Raw genomic sequence first — 20,070 nt, forward strand, 5'->3', positions numbered from 1 at the left:
TCAGACGAAGAGGAGGAAATCCCTTACAAATAGTCACTTGATAGACTCATCTTTGGTCAATTTCAGGACATTTTAATCTGGATCAACACAGTCATTATTTATCGCTATCTTCATTAATATCAAATGGTTTGAAGACCAGGTAATCAGGGTTGACATCCTAAGATAGATATACAGTGGGAATCATCCAGAGAGTGGAAGGGAAACAGAATTACATGCCTCACATGTCCAATACATCCACACATTTGTGTTAGTCTCATCAATAGGGGTGCACTTCCTATGGAATGCACCTTGACAAAGTCCACACAACACCACTGAAGACTTCAGAGGGTTATGACCTTTAGAGCAGTGTGTGTTTTTGGTCATGAGGTTAGGTGAAACACATGGACATTGTAGAGTAAATATGTAGGTATGTGTGTGTCGAATCAAATGAATCCATGTGATAGATCAACGGACTACAGCCGGGTCCCCTGTGGGGGGGGGGGTATGCCTCTCTTTCCTTCTTTAGTTAGTCGTGGCAGCAGTTCATTTTGAGGCGTACCTTTTTGAAGAAGCTTTCATTAATGAAGAACTTAGTTCCCTTCAGGCACTTGGCGTTCTTGAGAATCTCCTCCTTGTTTTTGTACCTGAGCAGTTTCATCAATATAGATCTGGGCCGACCATCAGGAAAAAAGGTGTCGTTCCTGTGCGCCCTCTCACTGAGCTTAGGGTCCAGTTTCAGATGACCTGCCAGGAGTTTCTTGGCTTCTGTGTCATGTCAAGTTTCAATTTTAACGTCTTCGATTCCATTGATTAGAACGTTGTTTAGCCTGGATTGATTTTCCAGGTAATCTCCTTTGGAAGAGAGTTTGTCTAGTGTTTGGAATTTTGCTAAATCTTCTGAGACGGGTTTGAATGCGGCCTGGCTGGGGATATTCGCACCCTTCAGCTAATCCACCTCGGACTGCGTTAAATCCATACTGTATTTGAAGTTCATAGCATCCCTTTTTCTCCCCAATTGGTGGTTACTGAAACTCCCGTATGGACTCAGGAGAGGTGAAGGTCAAGAGCTGTGTGTCCTCCGAAACACAACCCAACCAACCAAGCCGCACTGCTTATTGACACAATGCCTGCTTAACCCGGAAGCCAGCCGCACCAATGTGTCGAAGGAAACACCGTACATCTGGCGACCGTGTCAGCGTGCATTGCGGAAGGATTTAAAGTTATTGATGCTAGAATCCATTAAGAGTTGCAGGAAGGATTTACAGTTATTGATGCTAGAATCCATTAAGAGTTGCAGGAAGGATTTAAAGTTATTGATGCTAGAATCCATTAAGAGTTGCAGGAAGGATTTAAAGTTATTGATGCTAGAATCCATTAAGAGTTGCAGGAAGGATTTAAAGTTATTGATGCTAGAATCCATTAAGAGTTGCAGGAAGGATTTAAAGTTATTGATGCTAGAATCCATTAAGAGTTGCAGGAAGGATTTAAAGTTATTTTGTTGCAGATCTATTAGATCTTTATAGAACTCTTTATGCTGATCGAATAGATCATGGACTGCAGTGATACATACTCGTCTTCCACATTGAGCTTTGAGGTGTTTTTGCTTCCAGTAAACATGCTAAATATTTGCTGTGGACTATAGGGAGTTTGCGAATACAACCCACACCCCACCTCCCTAAAACAAACTCAGCCAGTGAATTGGCAATCACACACAAGCAACACACACCTGAATTACACACCTAAATCACACACCTGAATCACACACCTGAATCACACAGCAGTACGATAAACAGAGAGAAAGCGGAGGACATATGGATCCTGGCTGGGGCGGGAGATGACTAGTGCAGTGGATACAAGCAATACGCAGAGCAGTAAGACAAAACACAGGTCAAATCAGTTAGGGAGAGACAGGTAGCAGGAGCATTACCCACGGAATGAGGAGCGTGAATGTGCTGTGAATTCTAATAAAAAGATATGGGAAACATTCATTGTGATTTACTAGTAAATAAATTATTCAGCGCTATGGTACTGTATGAATCAACTTGGAGAGATTCAGTACTTACTGTGGTACAATGACAATCTGGATGAAACAGATGAAAAGGAAGACGAGAGAGGCGCAGGCCACGTACGCTCCAAATCTGGAGTCCACTTGTTTGGAGTACTGAAGGACAAATAGAAATGGAAAAATATAAGAGCAGTAAGGTAACCAGAGGCTTGCTGACTGCTTCACATCTCACTTGAAACCCTTTAGTGCCACTGATGTGAGGACACAACAGCCTCTGTGAGAACAGCATGTTACTGGTTATACAGCTGAAATGCCTTCCATATATCTATCTATCCATCTATCTATCTATCCATCCATCCATCTATTAATTCATCCATCCATCTATCCATCCATCTATTCATCCATCAATCCATCCACAAGCAGCCGTGTCTCTGGCTGGGCCTAAAGGATGTGCTCAGGAGATTAATCATGTGCGTGTGTGTGTGTGTGCGTGCGCATGCTTCTGGCATAGGTGCTCAGGAGGTGAATTATGAGATCTTTCAGATGAAAGGTAATAGAGGAAGACCAAGTCAGTGATTATCTCTCCCACAGAAAACCGGGCTGGGGGCTGACACACTGAGAGCGGGCTTTGGATCTGTTGTAAGTAGCCACTATACAGCCCATTTACCCAGACGAGAGAGACTGACAGGGAGAGGAGGTTGAAAACGGGGCCTCTCTGCTCTCTCTCTCTCTCCCTCTCTCTGTCTCTCTGTCTGTCTGACATTTCCACTGCTGAAGATCTATCCAGAAGATTCACACAGGGCCTTAGTCCGATTATGTGGATTCATTTCCCTGGAGGAGGACAGCACTACCTTCTTCTCCAGGTCTGGTTCTCTGAAGGTCAGCAGGAACTTCTTGACGTGTTCTGAGCGTAGCCGGTCGATACTCCTGGCGTCGATGGCTCTGCCTAGGAACTCGTCCACCTCGTCTTCTGGGTTCAGGTTTTCCTGCGTGTTTCTGAAAATGAAATGTCTAGATAACACAAGACGAGGAGATACTTTTTTGTTTTCCGTTTCAGGCCGTCACAAGAGGTCCTTCAGCTCTGTGTCTCTGCGGACTAGCCCACCACAAGCCCCTAACTCACCACCGCACCACAGAACTGCATCACCATAACAAACAAAGTGATTGAGAACATCAAACCACTGTCATTATGTTTGTTTGATTGGAATAATCGGTCGTTGAATCAGCAGTGCATTGTTTGAATGCATTGATTAGAGGCAATCTGGCCTATTGTCAGTGGATCAGTGGACAAGATCAAACCAGGTGATTAAAATGTTTTATGAATCACAGACATCATAAGTTACAGTGAGTATGGAAGACGCTGAACTCACTGACACTCATGGGTATGGATGTCCTAAAGTGACTGTTTAACCATTTGAACATCTTGACCATGTTTTGTTATAATCTCCACCCGGCACAGCCAGAAAAGGACTGGCCACCCCACATAGCCTGGTTCCTCTCTAGGTTTCTTCCTAGGTTTTGGCCTTTCTAGGGAGTTTTTCCTAGCCACCGTGCTTCTACACCTGCATTGCTTGCTGTTTGGGGTTTTAGGCTGGGTTTCTGTACAGCACTTTGAGATATCAGCTGATGTACGAAGGGCTATATAAATAAATTTGATTTGATTTGACTGTCACGATGAAACAAATCCCATTGAAGAACATTGATCTGTCTGTAGCACGTAGGGCAACGCATGGGGACAATCAAATCTAATCTTATTTCTTACATGCTTTGTAAACAACAGGAGCACATAGAATCACATAAAGGAGCTTGAAATTGAGGTATATTCAGGGTGAGAATACAGACTGCATTTGTGACATATGCATGGTATGCACAAGGGCGAATGGGCCATCCCCTTGAGTGACAACTGGATCAGCCAATCACATCTCCAGGATCCCCTCCTCACCCAGTGAAAAATTACAATTTGGTGAGTTGGATGTTCTGGTCGTGTTTTTGATGGCAATTCTGTGTATTATAGCAACAGTAGTTTATTTCTCTGACTACCACATACAGTGGGGCAAAAAAGTATTTAGTCAGCCACCAATTGTGCATGTTCTCCCACTTTAAAAGATGAGAGAGGCCTGTAATTTCCATCATAGGTACACTTCAACTATGCCAGACAAAATGAGAAAAAAATAACCAGAAAATCACATTGTAGGATTTTTTATGAATTTATTTGCAAAGTATGGTGGAAAATTAGTATTTGGTCAATAACAAAAGTTTATCTCAATACTTTGTTATTTACCCTTTTTTGGCAATGACAGAGGTCAAATGTTTTCTGTAAGTCTTCACAAGGTTTTCACACACTGCTGGTATTTTGGCCCATTCCTCCATGCAGATCTCCTCTAGAGCAGTGATGTTTTGGGGCTATTGCTGGGCAACACGGACTTTCAACTCCCTCCAAAGATGTTCTATGGGGTTGAGATCTGGAGACTGGCTAGGCCACTCCAGGACCTTGAAATGCTTCTTACGAAGCCACTCCTTCATTGCCCGGGCGGTGTGTTTGGGATCATTGTCATGCTGAAAGACCCAGCCACGTTTCATCTTCAATGCCCTTGCTGATGGAAGGAGGTTTTCACTCAAAATCTCACGATACATGGCCCCTTCATTATTTCCTTTAGTCGGATCAGTCGTCCTGGTCCCTTTGCAGAAAAACAGCCCCAAAGCATGATTTTTCCACCCCCATGCTTCGCAGTAGGTATGGTGTTCTTTGGATGCAACTCAGCATTCTTTGTCCTCCAAACACGACGAGTTGAGTTTTTACCAAAAAGTAATATTTTGGTTTCATCTGACCATATGACATTCTCCCAATCTTCTTCTGGATCATCCAAATGCTCTCTAGCAAACTTCAGACGGGCCTGGACATGTACTGGCTTAAGCAGGGGGACACATCTTGCACTGCAGGATTTGAGTCCCTGGCGGCGTAGTGTGTTACTGATGGTAGGCTTTGTTACTTTGGTCCCAGCTCTCTGCAGGTCATTCACTAGGTCCCCCCGTGTGGTTCTGGGATTTTTGCTCACCGTTCTTGTGATCATTTTGACCCCACGGGGTGAGATCTTGCGTGGAGCCCCAGATCAAGGGAGATTATCAGTGGTCTTGTATGTCTTCCATTTCCTAATAATTGCACCCACAGTTGATTTCTTCAAACCAAGCTGCTTACCTATTGCAGATTCGGTCTTCCCAGCCTGGTGCAGGTCTACAATTTTGTTTCTGGTGTCCTTTGACAGCTCTTTGGGCTTAGCCATAGTGGAGTTTGGAGTGTGACTGTTTGAGGTTGTGGACAGGTGTCTTTTATACTGATAACAAGTTCAAACAGGTGCCATTAATACAGGTAACGAGTGGAGGACAGAGGAGCCTCTAAAGAAGTTACAGGTCTGTGAGAGCCAGAAATCTTGCTTGTTTGTAGGTGACCAAATACTTATTTTCCACCATATTTTGCAAATAAATTCATAACAAATCCTACAATGTGATTTTCTGGATTTTTTTATTCTCATTTTGTCTGTCATAGTTGAAGTGTACCTATGACGAAAATTACAGGCCTCTCTCATCATTTTAAGTGGGAGAACTTGCACAATTGGTGGCTGACTAAATACTTTTTTGCCCCACTGTACCTATCCAGATAAGTAGTTTATTTCTCTGGCTACCACATACCTATCCAGATAAGTATTTTATTTCTCTGACTACCACATACCTATCCAGATAAGTAGTTTATTTCTCTGACTACCACATACCTATCAGATAAGTAGTTTATTTCTCTGACTACCACATACCTATCCAGATAAGTAGTTTATTTCTCTGACTACCACATACCTATCCAGATAAGTAGTTTATTTCTCTGACTACCACATACCTATCCAGATAAGTCCTGACTGACAGGAGGGGAGATGGGGGTCTCTACTCACTTGTCCTTGGGGTCTTCAAATCCCTGGAAGACAGAAGAAAAGAGCAGAATAGAGACACTGTTGTCTGACTGGAAAATGACTGAATTTCAGGAACAGCTACAAACAAAGAAACGTAAGTGGGGCTAGAGTTTCTTTCGAAGAGAAAGAGGTAGAATCCATTCACACAGCCAGGTGTTGGCTGAAAATGGAAGTTGCTTCAACCAGCAAGACAAGAGACTGACACCTCTTCCAGCATCCTCTCTGCCCAAACTCCCAGTAAAAGATGCTGAAAAACAACAACAAAGGATTGTGTCCCGAATGACACCCTATTCCCTTCCTTTTGACCAGGACCCATAAAGCTCTGGTCAAAAGTGGTGCACTATATAGGGAATGTGGTGCCATTTGGGATGCACACAGTTGAGAACAACAGCTAGCCAGGCAGGCATCTTCCTAGGAAGATGAGTCAATAGTGGTTTTAGAGAAGACAGTCTTATTAACAACACATTAGGTGAACTGAAGAGTTTCGGCATCTACTGTATCACGGACCTGCAGTGCACTCTACTGGATGGAGATAGCAACAACAGCAGGAGATAAAATGTGCTGTACAGGTCCAAGAAACATTAACACGTCTCTAGTAGATAGTCGTCCTTTTTTCAAATCTAGGTTCCATCTATACTCCTACATTTTCCTAATTGTGAACTAAGCTGAACTAAGCTTTTTATTTTGGACATGGCTTTCCAACAGAATGTCTGAATATTTTATAATAACATAAGCAATTCCACTGCCCTCAAAACAGAGAGGTGGAACATCCCTAAATACCAGCATTCTTTATTTTATATGGAATAGGACAACAGGGATTAATGACATAGTAGGAATGTACGACAGAAACACAGTGATCAGCAAGTCATAAGTCATCTCCACTCCGCTGCCTGCCCTGCAGTGCTGGGAGGTTGGAGGACAGGGGCTAGTGTGGGAACTACTATCACTGTGACTCCCTTTCCCTCACACAGACCCATTCTCTTTACCTCATGCCCTCTGTCTCGCTCCCTCGCTCCTTGCTCCCACTATCTCTGCTCTTTCTCTACCTCTGCTGCTGTGTAATTTAGGAGCAGGGGGAGGAGGAGAGAGAGAGACAGACAGGAGGAGAGAGAGAGAGGAGCAGAGGGAGAGAGACCAAAACAGAGCAACAGAGACAGACAGAAACAGAGAGACAGAGAGACAGACATAGAGACACAGAGACAGAAACAGAGAGAGAGACCAAAACTGAGCGACAGAGACAGGCAGAAACAGAGACAGAAACAGAGAGACAGAGACAGAAACAGAGAGACAGAGGCAGAAACAGAGAAACAGAGAGACAGAGAGACATAGAGACAGAAACAGAAAGACAGAGAGAGACATAGAGAGACAGAAACAGAGAGACAGAGAGAGGCAGAAACAGAGAGACAGAGAGAGACAGAGAGAGACAGAGAGAGACATAGAGAGACAGAAACAGAGAGACAGAGAGAGACATAGAGAGAGACATAGAGAGACAGAAACAGTGAGACAGAGAGAGACAGAGAGAGACAGAGACAGAAACAGAGAGACAGAGAGAGACATAGAGAGAGACAGAGAGAGACAGAAACAGAGAGACAGAGAGACAGAGAGAGACAGAGACAGAAACAGAGAGACAGAGACAGAAACAGAGAACCAAGAGACAGAGACAGAGAGAGACATAGAGACACAGAGACACAGAGACAGAAACAGAGAGAGAGAGACAGACAGAAACAGAGAGACAGAGACAGAAACAGAGAGACAGAGACAGAAACAGAGAGACAGAGACAGACATAGAGAGACAGAGACAGACATAGAGAGACAGAGAGAGACATAGAGAGACAGCGAGACAGAGAGAGACATAGAGAGACAGAGCGAGACATAGAGAGACAGAGAGAGACATAGAGAGACAGAGAGAGACAGAATAACTTACTTATTATTACTATTATTGTTATTACTATAATTATTAATGTTTACTGTAGACTGTTACCATTTTATTGTTATTATTTTTGTATTTAATTTTGTATTATTATTTACTACCATTTTATATTATTATTTGCTATCATTTATAATTTTGTTACAATGTATATTGTATACATTGTTGCTTTGGCAATATTGACACAATGTTTTTCATGCCAATAAAGCAGCTTGAATTTGAATTTGAGAGACAGAGAGAGACAGAGACAGAAACAGAGAGACAGAGAGACAGAGAGACAGAAACAGAGAGAAACAGACAGAGAGACAGAAACAGAGAGAAACAGAGAGAGAGAGAGAGAGAGAGAGAGAGAGAGAGAGAGAGAGAGAGAGAGAGAACTGAGTAAAGGGTAAATCTATAAGTATCTATAAGTATTCCAATGCATAAATAATGTGATCGTATCCCATTTAATCAATGTCGGAAATGATACTTTTTTTGTCAAATACTATATCTGGAGCAGCAGGTATAGCATCAATGTTAGAGCGTTGGGCCAGTAACCGAAAGGTGAAAACCTGTTGCTGTGCCCTCGAGCAAGGCACTTAACCCAAATTGCTCCAGGGGTGCTGGACAATGGTGACCCTAGCCGTGATCCCACTCCCTGTGGGTGTCTCAGGGGGATTTGTGATATGCAAAAACACATTTGCATTAAAGTGTGTAACAGGAAAAATATAAGCACCTTCCAAATTATTATTATCTATTCGTGATTCTTGCGGTCAATTTGCAGTGTGAAAATGATTTATAACTATCTCCTGGCCCCTGACTATCTGCTCAAGGAAAAATCAACCTGCAACATACGCCATAACATGACCGTCACACGTCCTTGGCTTTCTATAGTCCCTGGTGAGCACACACAAGCACACAACAACAACCTGGCCCTGTTGTGAAGGAGAAGAGTAAATATAGAGTATTCCTGAATTTGGGTGAGGGCAGCATGTTATCTCACCATCCTCTTCATCTCCTTAGAGATCTGGTTTCCTCCCATGTGGTTGTAGAAGGGCCGGTCGGTCCAGGGGCCCATGTTGTGGGTGACAGAGTTGGCTCGCTGACGGTTCATCTTGGCTATCATCGCCTTCTCGTCTTTCTGCAAGGCAAGGGAGACAGACTAATATACTTAGGGATGGAAAAGGTCACTCTGGGAAGTAGTAATGTAAAATCCTTTATTAATTAACCATGAAAGGCGCATGTTAAAATGGTTTTACTGTCTACCGGTACCCAGTTCCCCCGGCTTGCCCACCGTTTCTACCCCTGACACAGACATAGACAGTATATTGTATTTCTAGAAGTTGAATTTCATGCATCCTCACAATCACTAAATCTACTGTAAATCACTTAAATGTTTTTCAACGTTTCTTCTACAATTAAATATGGTTAAAGGTAGTGATATCTGATCTGGGATGAGTGTTGTGATTCAACCAGAACGGGAAATGTAGAGAACTCTAAAGCCTGCATCTTTAATGGCACCCTCTCATTTGGGACGCACACTGTCAGTTATCACTAATGTAACAGCGATCATGAGAAATAACCCATTCCCAGTTCACTGATAGGTTAGAATGGAGTATATAGCAATATGATACATCATGTGAAAACACACATGATATGTGAGCTGGAGTCAAAACTTGTGATATCGCCACAGGACTGATATGACGCACGCACGCACGCACGCACGCACACACACACACACACACACACACACACACACACACACACACACACACACACACACACACATACCCTTTTCTGGCTGCAGCCCACGATGAGGTAGGTTTCTATGTTGTGTTTCTTCAGATAGACGTTCCTTGCTCCTCCTGATCCTGGCTCTACCTCATAGTCTCCACTCAGGTAATTCAGAGTGGCCTTGGTGATGTGGATCCGCCTGGATGGACAGGGATTGACAGTATTCATTAATTTCATGTTTATACCATAACAAATGATGATGTAATATTGTCATATTCATAATGTAGTGTAAATCTTTGTTTCCCATTTGACTTTTACAAGTTGCTCTTCTGTCAAATACAGCAAGACAGTGTGAAGTCAGATGAATGAATGGGTACAGTACAGTATGTTGCACTGTGAACTGTGTATTCACTGAGACTAGGGTTAAGTTCCAAAATAAGAACGAATGCTCAATACATAGCTTCATTCTATGTGGTACTCTAAGTAGTATGCTAATGTGTAATGGAACACAACCTAGTAGTGTCATTGGGTGAGTGACTGTGTACTGGTTTGTTGTGATTGGCTGGACGTACCCTGCCGCACCCCCGGCCTCCATGTGATTGGCTAACGTGACATCGTTGGACCACACATCAAACTGCCACTTCCTGAGTCCCAGCACCCCACAGTGGACCCTGCCGCTATGGATTCCCACACGCATGTTCACGTTGACCCCCGTCACCTCTCTCACCAGCCTCGAGCACAGACAGAAACAGTCAGAAACAACTGAGCACTGATTGACAGATTGACCACATCATCAAGCAATAGAAGGGAGTAAAGGAAATAGTCAAATGAGAGAAAAATGACAATGCTTCCACAACAACAGCAAACTGAATCCACAGGAAATTCTCCTTCCTTGCAGTGAGGCTCCAGTATGTGTGTGACCTATCTCTGGCTAATGCCTGACCGACTGACTTACCGACCACATGACTGAACAACTGACCACTGACCGACCAACCTACTGATCGACCACTTGACTGACCAACCATTTGACTGACCGACTGACCGACTTACTGACCGACTGACTGACTGACCGACTCACCGACTGACTGACTGACTGACTGACCACTTGACTGACCGACTGACGGACTGACTGACCGACTGACTGACCGACTGACTGACCGACCTACTCACGACCGACCGACCACTTGACTGACTGTCAGTGGTCAGTCAAGTGGTCGGTCAGTCAGTCAGTCAGTCTGTGAGTCGGTCAGTCAAGTGGTCGGTCAGTCAGTCAGTCTGTGAGTCGGTCGGTCAGTAAGTCAGTCAAATGGTTGGTCAGTCAAATGGTTGGTCAGTCAAGTGGTCGGTCAGTCGATCAGTAGGTCGGTCGGTCAGTTGGTCAGTCAATTGGTTGGTCGGTCAGTAGGTCGGTCAGTAGGTCTGTCAGTCGATCAGTAGGTCGGTCAGTCAGTCGGTCAGTCAAGTGGTCAGTCAGTCGGTCATTCTAGTGGTCAGTCGGTCAGTCAGTCAGTCAGTCAGTCGGTCAGTCGGTCGGTCAGTCAGTCGGTCAGTATGTCGGTCAGTCAGTCAGTCGGTCAGTCAAGTGGTTGGTCGGTCAGTCAGTCGGTCAGTCAGTTGGTCAGTCAGTCAGTCAAGTGTTCGGTCAAACTGTCTAACTGCCCGACTGACTGACCGACCACTTGACTGACTGTCTGACCAACCACTTGACTTACCGACTGACTGACTGACCATCCGACTGACCGACTACTTGACTGACTGACTGACTGACTGACCGACTACTTGACTGACTGACTGACCATCTGACTGACCGGCTTACTGACTGACTGACTACTTGAATGACCGACAGACTGACCAATTGACTGACCGACTGACTGACTGACCGACCGACTGACCACTTGACTGCGACTGACTGACCGACTCACTGACTGACCAACTGACTTACTGACCAACTGACCGACTGACTGACTGACTGACTAACCAACTTACTGACCGACTCACAAACTGACTGACTGACCGACCGACTGACTGACCGACCGACTGACCGACTTACTGACCGACTCACCGACTGACTGACTGACCACTTGACTGACCGGCTGACTGACTGACTGACTGACCGACCTACTGACCGACCTACTGACCGACCTACTAACCGACTGACCGACCAACCGTCCACTTGACTGACTGACCTACTGACCGACCTACTAACCGACTGACCGACCAACCGTCCACTTGACTGACTGACCTACTGACCGACCTACTAACCGACTGACCGACCAACCGTCCACTTGACTGACTGACCTACTGACCGACCTACTAACCGACTGAGCGACCAACCGTCCACTTGACTGACCGACTGACCGACTGACTGACTGACCGGCTTACTGACCAACTCACCGACTGACCGACCGACCACTTGACTGACCGACCGACTGACCGACCGACTGACCGACCTACTAACCGACCGATCGACTGACCGACCAACCATCCACTTGACTGACTGACCGACTGACTGACTGACTGACCGACTTACTGACCGACCTACTGATCGACTGACCGACCACTTGACTGACCAACGATTTGACAGACCAACTGATCGACGGACTGACCGACTTACTGACCAACTGACTGACCTACCGACCAACCGACCACTTGACTGACCGACTGACTGACAATTCAGTCAGTTGGTGAGTCAGTTGGTCAGTCGGTCAATCAGTCGGTCAATCAAGTGGTTGGTCAGTCAGTCAGTTGGTCAGCCAAATGCCAGTCAATCAGTCGGTCAGTTGGTGAGTAGTAGGTTGGTCAGTCGGTCAGTCGGTCAGTCAGTCAGTGAGTCGGTCGGACAGTCAGACGGTCAGTCAAGTGACCGGCCGACTGACTGACCGACCACTTGATTGACTGACCGATCACTTGACTGACTGATCGACTGACCAACCGACTGACCGACCACTTGACTGACCGAATGACCGACCATTTGACTGACCGACTGACTGACTTACCGACTTACTGACCGACCGACTCAACGACTGACTGACCAACTGACTGTCCGACCACTTGACTGACCAACTCACCGACTGACTGACCAACATACTGACCAACTGACTGACCGACCGACTACTTGACTGACTGACTGAGCACTTAAATGACCGACTGACTGACCGATTGACTGACCGACTGACTGACTGACCGAATGACCGACCATTTGACTGACCGACTGACTGACTGACTTACCGACTTACTGACCGACCGACTCAACGACTGACTGCCCAACTCACTGACCGACCGATTGACCGACTTACTGACCGACCGACTCAACGACTGACTGACCAACTGACTGACCGACCACTTGACTGACTAACTGACTAACATACTGACCTACTGACTGACCGACTAACTGACCGACTGACTGACCAACCACTTGATTGACCGACTGACTGACCAACATACTGACCGACTGACTGATCGACCGATTGACTGACCGACTCACCAACTGACTGACCGACCACTTGACTGACGGACTGACTGACCAACATACTGACCAACTGACTGACCGACCAACTACTTGACTGACTGACTGAGCACTTAAATGACCGACTGACTGACCGATTGACTGACCGACTGACTGACTGACCAACCGACCACTTGACTGCGACTGACTGACCGACCGACTGACTGACCGACCGACTGACCTACCACTTAACTGACTGACTGCCCAACTCACTGACAGACCGACTAACCGACATACTGACTGACCGACTGACTGACCGACCGACCGACTGACTGACTGACCAACCGACCGACTGACCTACCACTTAACTGACTGACTGCCCAACTAACTAACCGACATACTGACTGACCGACTGACTGACCGAAATACTGACTGAAATACCGACTGACTGACTGACCACTTGACTGACCAACTGACCTACTGATCGACTGCCCAACCACTTGCCTGACCAACCATTTGACTAACCGACTGATCGATGGACTGACCGACCGACTCACCGACTGACTGACCGACCACTTGACTGATCGACTGACTGACTGACCGACCACTTGACTGACCTACTGATCGACTGCCTGACCACTTGCCTGACCAACCATTTGACTAACCGACTGATCGATGGACTGACCGACTGACTGACCGACCACTTGACTGACCGACTGACTGACTGACCGACCACTTGACTGACCGACTTACTGACTGACTTACTGACCGACCAACCAACTCAGTCTGTGAGTCGGTCAGTCAGTCGGTCAGTCAGTCGGTGAGTCGGTCGGTCAGTAAGTTGGTCAGTCCATCGATCAGTCAGTGAGTCGGTCGGTCAGTAAGTCAGTCAGTAAGTTGGTCAGTCAAGTGGTCGGACAGTCAGTCGGTGAGTCGGTCGGTCAGTAAGTAGGTCAGTCAGTCGATCGGTCGGTCAGTCAAATGGTTGGTCAGTCAGTCAGTCGGTCGGTCAGTCAGTTGGTCAGTATTTCGGTAAGTCAGTCGGTCGGTCATTGTGCTGGTCAGTCGGTCAGTCAGTCGGTCAGTCGACCAACTGTTGGTCAGTCGGTGAGTAGGTTGGTCAGTCAGACGGTCAGTCAAGTGACCGGCCGACTGACTGACCACTTGACTGACTGACCGGCTGACCGACCACTTGACTGCGACTGACTGACCGACCGACCAACTGACCGACTAACTGACCAAACATTTGACTGACCGACAACTTGACTGACCGACCACTTGACTGACTGACTGCCCGACTTGCTGACCGACTGACCGACTGACTGACTAACCGACTGACTGACTGACCAACTGCCCGACTGATCGACTTACTGACCGACCGACCACTTGACTGACTGACCAACCGACCGACTGACTGACCACTTGACTGACTGACCGACAGATCGACCAACCGACCGACTGACCACAGGGCAGAGCAGACAGAGGACAGGAACACGGTGTCTGTCTGGCCCCGCCCGTCCTTTATAATGACTCACCTCCTCTTACAGGAGTCAGAGAGAGAGAGTAGGGCAATGCGTTTGTGTGGTCTTTCTTTATTAGATATGGCCGGTGGCATACTGTAATCATCCAAACCTCATTATGACGTCAGAACTAATGTTCTAAGGCAGGGCCACCTCAGAGAAGTCGTTGACTCAACCTCTGCAGACACAAATTAGGCTAAGTGCCTCTTCGTGGGGATAGAATAAACTTGATTTGAACTTGCCAACAGTTTTGTTTCTCAGTACTGGGATTAAAGTAGAGTACAATGGAACTAATGCATACCTGCCTCCTACCACCTCTCTGGAACAAAGACCTGCACATTCTGTGGCTCTCCAGTACCAGGGTTAAAGACAAATCCTCTCTAGACAAGGGTGTTTTACCGTGAGCTGTACTGGACAGAGCCAGACCAGACAAGGTCTGTTGTTTTCCATTGACATATACTTTTATATAACATAGACAGTTTACAGTGCTTTCAGAAAATATTCACACCGGTTTATTTTTTTCACATTTTGATGTGTTACAGTCTGTTTAAAATTGATTAAATTGAGATTTTGTGTCACTGGCCTGGAATTGTGTTTAGAATGTTTTTAACAAATGTTAATAAAAAATTCTAAGCTGAAAAGTCAATAAGTATTAGTATTCAATCCTTTTGTTATGGCAAGCCTAAATAAGTACAGGAGTAAACATTTGCTTAAACAGTCACATAATAATTTGCATTGACTCATTCTGTGTGCAATAATATTGTCAAACATTTATTTTTTTATGACTTCCTCATCTCTGTACCCCATACATAAAATTATCTGTAAGATCCTTCAGTCACAAAGACCAGGGAGGTTTGCAATGCCTTGCTTAGAAAGGTACCTATTTGTCGATGGGTAAATGTTTTTGATGAAATGTAATATCCCTTTGAGCATGGGTTATTAATTACATTTTGAATGGTGTCACTACAAAGATACAGGCGTCCTTCCTAACTCAATTGCCGGAGAGGAAGAAAACCGCTCAGGGATTTCAACACAAGGCCATTGATGACTTCAAACAGTTACAGATTTTAATGGCTGTAATAGGACAAAACTGAGGATGGATCAACAACATTGTAGTTACTCCACAATACTAACCTAATGACAAAGTGAAAAGAAGAACCATCAAACAGGTAAAGCATCAATACAGGACTAAGATTGAATCCTACTACATCGTCAGATGTGGCAGGGCTTGCAAATTCTTACGGACTACAAAGGGAAGCCCAGCCGTGAGCTGCTCAGTGACGCAAGCCTACCAGACGAGCTAAATGCCTTTATGCTTGCTTTGAAGCATGCATGAGAGCACTAGCCGTTCCAGATGACTGTGTGATCATGCTCTCCGTAGCCGATGTGAGCAAGACCTTTAAGTAAGTCAACATTCACAATGCCACGGGGCCAGACGGATGACCAGGAAGTGTACTCAGAGCATGCGCGTATCAACTGGCAAGTGTCTTCACTGACATTTTCAACCTCTCCTTGACCGAGTCTGTAATACCTACATAATACCTGTTTCCAAGAAAGCGAAGGTAACCTGCCAAATGACTACAGCCCCGTAGCACTCACGTCGGTAGCCATGAAGTGCTTTGAAAGGCTGGTCATGGCTCACATCAACACGTTATCCCAGAAACCCTAGACCCACTCCAATTCACATTGACGCCCCAACAGATCCACAGATGACGCAATCTCAATCGCACTCCACACTGCCCTTCGCCACCTGGACAAAAGGAACACCTATATGAGAATGCTGTTCAACACCATAGTACCCTCAAAGCTCATCACTAAGCTAAGGACTCTGGGACTAAACACCTCCCTCTGCAACTGGATCCTGGACTTCCTGACGGGCCACCCACAGGTGGTAAGGGTAGGCAACAACACATCCGCCACATCCTCAACACGGGGGCCCCTCAGGGGTGTGTGCTTAGTCCCCTCCTGTACTCCCTGTTCACCCACGAATCTGTGGCCAAGCATGTCTCCAACACCATCATTAAGTTTGCAGACGACACAACAGTGGTAAGCCTGATCACCAACAATGATGAGACAGCCTATGGAGAGGAAGTCATAGACCTGACAGTGAGGTGCCAGGAAAATAACCTCTCCCTCAACATGATCAAGACAAAGGAGCTGAGCGTGGACTACAGGAAAATACTCCCCCATTCACATCGAACACTCCCCCATTCACATTGATGGGGCGGCAGTGGAGCCGGTCGAGAGTTTCAAGTTCCTTGGTGTCCACATCCCCAACAAACTATCATGGTCCAAACACACCAAGACAGTCATGAAGAGGGCATGACAACACCTTTTCTCCCTCAGGAGACTGAAAAGATTTGCCATGGGTCCCCAGATCCTCAAAAAAGTTCTACAGCTGCACCATTGAGAGCATCCTGACCGGTTGCATCACCGCCTGGTATGGCAACTGCTCGGCATCTGTCTGTAAAGCGCTACAGAGGGAAGTGCTTACGGCCCAGTACATCACTGGGGCCAAGCTTCCTGCCATCCAGGACCTATATACACTGCCTAGTATATACAAACTATCATGTACGCACTTCCCTCTGTAGCGCCTTACAGTCAAAGACTCTAGTCACCCAATACTTAGACTGTTCTTTCTGCTACCGCACGGCAAGCGGTACCGGGGAAAGCGATACCAAAAGGCTCCTTAACAGCTTCTACTCCCAAGCCATAAGACTGTTGAACAATTAATCAAATAGCCAGCCAAACTATTTACATTGTAACACTCCCCTTTTGTTTTTACACCGCTGCTTCTCACTGTTTATTACCTATGCATAGTCACTTTACCCATACCTACATGTACAAATTACCTCATCTAACCTGTACCCCCGCACATTGACTCGGTACTAGTACCCCTGTCTATAGACTCATTATTGTTATTATTATTAATATATATATATATTTTTTTACTTTAGTTCATTTAGTAAATAATTTCTTAACTCCATTTCTTGAACTGCATTGTTGGTTAATGGCTTGTTAGTAAGCATTTCATGGTGGGGGCTGTGCTTTGGCAATGTGGGTGGGGTTATATCCTTCCTGTTTGGCCCTGTCCGGGGATATCATCGGATGGGGCCACAGTGTCTCCTGACCCCTCCTGCCTCAGCCTCCAGTATTTATGCTGCAGTAGTTCATGTGTCGGGGGGCTAGGGTCAGTTTGTTATATCTGGAGTACTTCTCCTGTCTTATCCGGTGTCCTGTGTGAATTTAAGTATGCTCTCTCTAATTCTCTCTTTTTCTCGGAGGACGTGAGCCCTAGGACCATGCCTCAGTACTACCTGGCATTATGACTCCTTGCTGTCCCCAGTCCACCTGGCCGTGCTGCTGCTCCAGTTTCAACTGTTCTGCCTGCGGCTATGGAATCCTGACCTGTTCACCGGACGTGCTACCGGTCCCAGACCTGCTGTTTTCAACTCTCTGGAGACAGCAGGAGTGGTAGAGATACTCTTAATGATCGGCTATGAAAAGCCAACTGACATTTACTCCTGAGGTGCTGACTTGCTGCACCCTCGACAACTACTGTGATTATTATTATTTGACCATGCTGGTCATTTATGAACATTTGAACATCTTGGCCATGTTCTGTTATAATCTCCACCCGGCACAGCCAGAAGAGGACTGGCCACGCCTCATAGCCTGGTTCCTCTCTAGGTTTCTTCCTAGGTTTTTCCTAGCCACCGTGCTTCTACACCTGCATTGCTTGCTGTTTGGGGTTTTAGGCTGGGTTTCTGTACAGCACTTTGAGATATCAGCTGATGTACGAAGGTCTATATAAATACATTTGATTTGATTTGATGGTAAGGTCGAATACCTGTTGTATTCGGCTCATATGAGAAATAACATTTAATTTGATGTGAAATCCAACACAATAGATCACTGAGTACCACTTTAAAATGTTTCATGCGTGGTGATGGCTACATCATATTATGAGTATGCTTGTCATCAGCAAAGACTAGGGAGTTTTTTTAGGGTAAAAAGAAACGGAATATAGCTAAGCACGGGCAAAATCCTAGAGGAAAACCTGGTTCAGTCTGCTTTCCAACAGACACTGGGAGAAAAACTCACCTTTCAGCAGGACAATTGGATACTTCTGTAAATGTAAATGTTTTCATTTAGTCATTGTGGGGAATTGTTTGTGGAGGGGTTTGAAAAAATATCTATTTAATCCATGTTGAACTCAGGTTGTAACACAACAAAATGTGGAATAAGTCAAGGGGTGTGAATACTTTCTGAAGGCACTGTATGTGGCCATGTCATACTCACGAGATGGCCTCGATCATGTCCACCCCCATTTCCACACAGCAGGATGCGTGGTCGGCCCGGGCCTCTGGCAGCCCAGACACACAGTAGTAGCAGTCTCCCAGGATCTTAATACGCAGGCAGTGGTTTTCCTATTGACACACAGACAGCATACCTTTCATGATCTATTTCTATTCAAATCCTATTTTCACTAACTCCTAGCACTAAACCTAACCCTTACCCTTACCCTAACCCTAACCTTTACTCAACCCTAAACCTAACCCCTAAGCCCAAAATAGCCATTGTCTTGTGGGCTCCCCACGACCCCAAGAGGAAGAATTGTCCTGGTTTTGCTGTCCTTGTGGGGACTTTGCGAGATTTCAGGTATCCACGAGGATAGTAATACAAGCCCACGTATTGGACACACAGACACACATGTATGCATGCACACACACGTACACAGAATGTGTTAGTGTGTTAATAGCATTTCCTTTATACAGTAGAGGGTTTTACATACCATGATTACAATATTTATTATTATTGCTTATTGAAATGCACTTTGTATTGTCTCTCTGGATAAAAGCTTCATGACTAAAATGTCAATGTAAAATAATTCCTTAGCATTTAAAACCTGACAAATATACTGTCTCTAGGCTACAGAATTCTGGCTTCACATTTGACCAACACTTGGGATGAAACTGAAGATCTGGCATGTATGTGGTATGATTCATACAGAGCAGTGTTACCCATTTATAATGTGCTGTCACTTATGAATAAATACCAAGTCTAAATACCATATTCCTCATGCCATAGATATGTTAAGGGTTTGGACTTTCACATCTGTTAGTGTTGAACGACATCGGAAACTAATTGTTCCCAGTGGGAACGTCAAGGCATGTTCAAGGAATTACTGTTCTTCCTTTTCTGGGAATTGGTACTGCAAAAAGCCCTCTTTATACAGTATGTTATAAATAGTTTTATAAAACAATTTTATCTTTTTTTAATACAATTTCCCTGCAGTGTAAAATACTGTTATTAATAACTATGTGCAATTATTTCCCTCCTCACTGTAAACAACAGAGCTTTGTGAGGAGGAAGTCCTACTGCACTCCATTATCGCTGTTTTACACACTAAAAACAAATGGTTCTATATAGTGCCAAATAAGGGTTCTTTGGCTTGTTACCAAAGCGGAACCCTTTTTGATGGTTCTATAAAGAGCCATACTCATAAGGTTCTAAATGGAGCC

General features: G+C 45.3%; 1 protein-coding gene across 2 annotated transcripts in view; it reads right to left on the reverse strand.

Annotated features, from left to right (window-relative positions):
- Positions 1 to 20,070, reverse strand: part of LOC110501809 (adenylate cyclase type 5) — a 119,526-nt gene that overhangs the window by 12,634 nt on the left and 86,822 nt on the right. Inside the window, exons 5-11 of one of the 2 annotated variants that reach the window (XM_036959224.1) lie at positions 18,848 to 18,975; positions 10,153 to 10,311; positions 9,638 to 9,779; positions 8,850 to 8,987; positions 5,923 to 5,945; positions 2,836 to 2,995; positions 2,043 to 2,140 (exon numbers count right to left, since the gene is read on the reverse strand). In XM_036959224.1, the coding sequence (XP_036815119.1) occupies positions 2,043 to 2,140; positions 2,836 to 2,995; positions 5,923 to 5,945; positions 8,850 to 8,987; positions 9,638 to 9,779; positions 10,153 to 10,311; positions 18,848 to 18,975 (848 nt within the window). The remainder of the gene's footprint in view (positions 1 to 2,042; positions 2,141 to 2,835; positions 2,996 to 5,922; positions 5,946 to 8,849; positions 8,988 to 9,637; positions 9,780 to 10,152; positions 10,312 to 18,847; positions 18,976 to 20,070) is intronic. The other variant, XM_036959226.1, reaches the window with a different exon arrangement.

The sequence above is a fragment of the Oncorhynchus mykiss genome, chromosome 22, assembly GCF_013265735.2.
Source record: "Oncorhynchus mykiss isolate Arlee chromosome 22, USDA_OmykA_1.1, whole genome shotgun sequence".
NCBI classification, from domain to species: domain Eukaryota; kingdom Metazoa; phylum Chordata; class Actinopteri; order Salmoniformes; family Salmonidae; genus Oncorhynchus; species Oncorhynchus mykiss.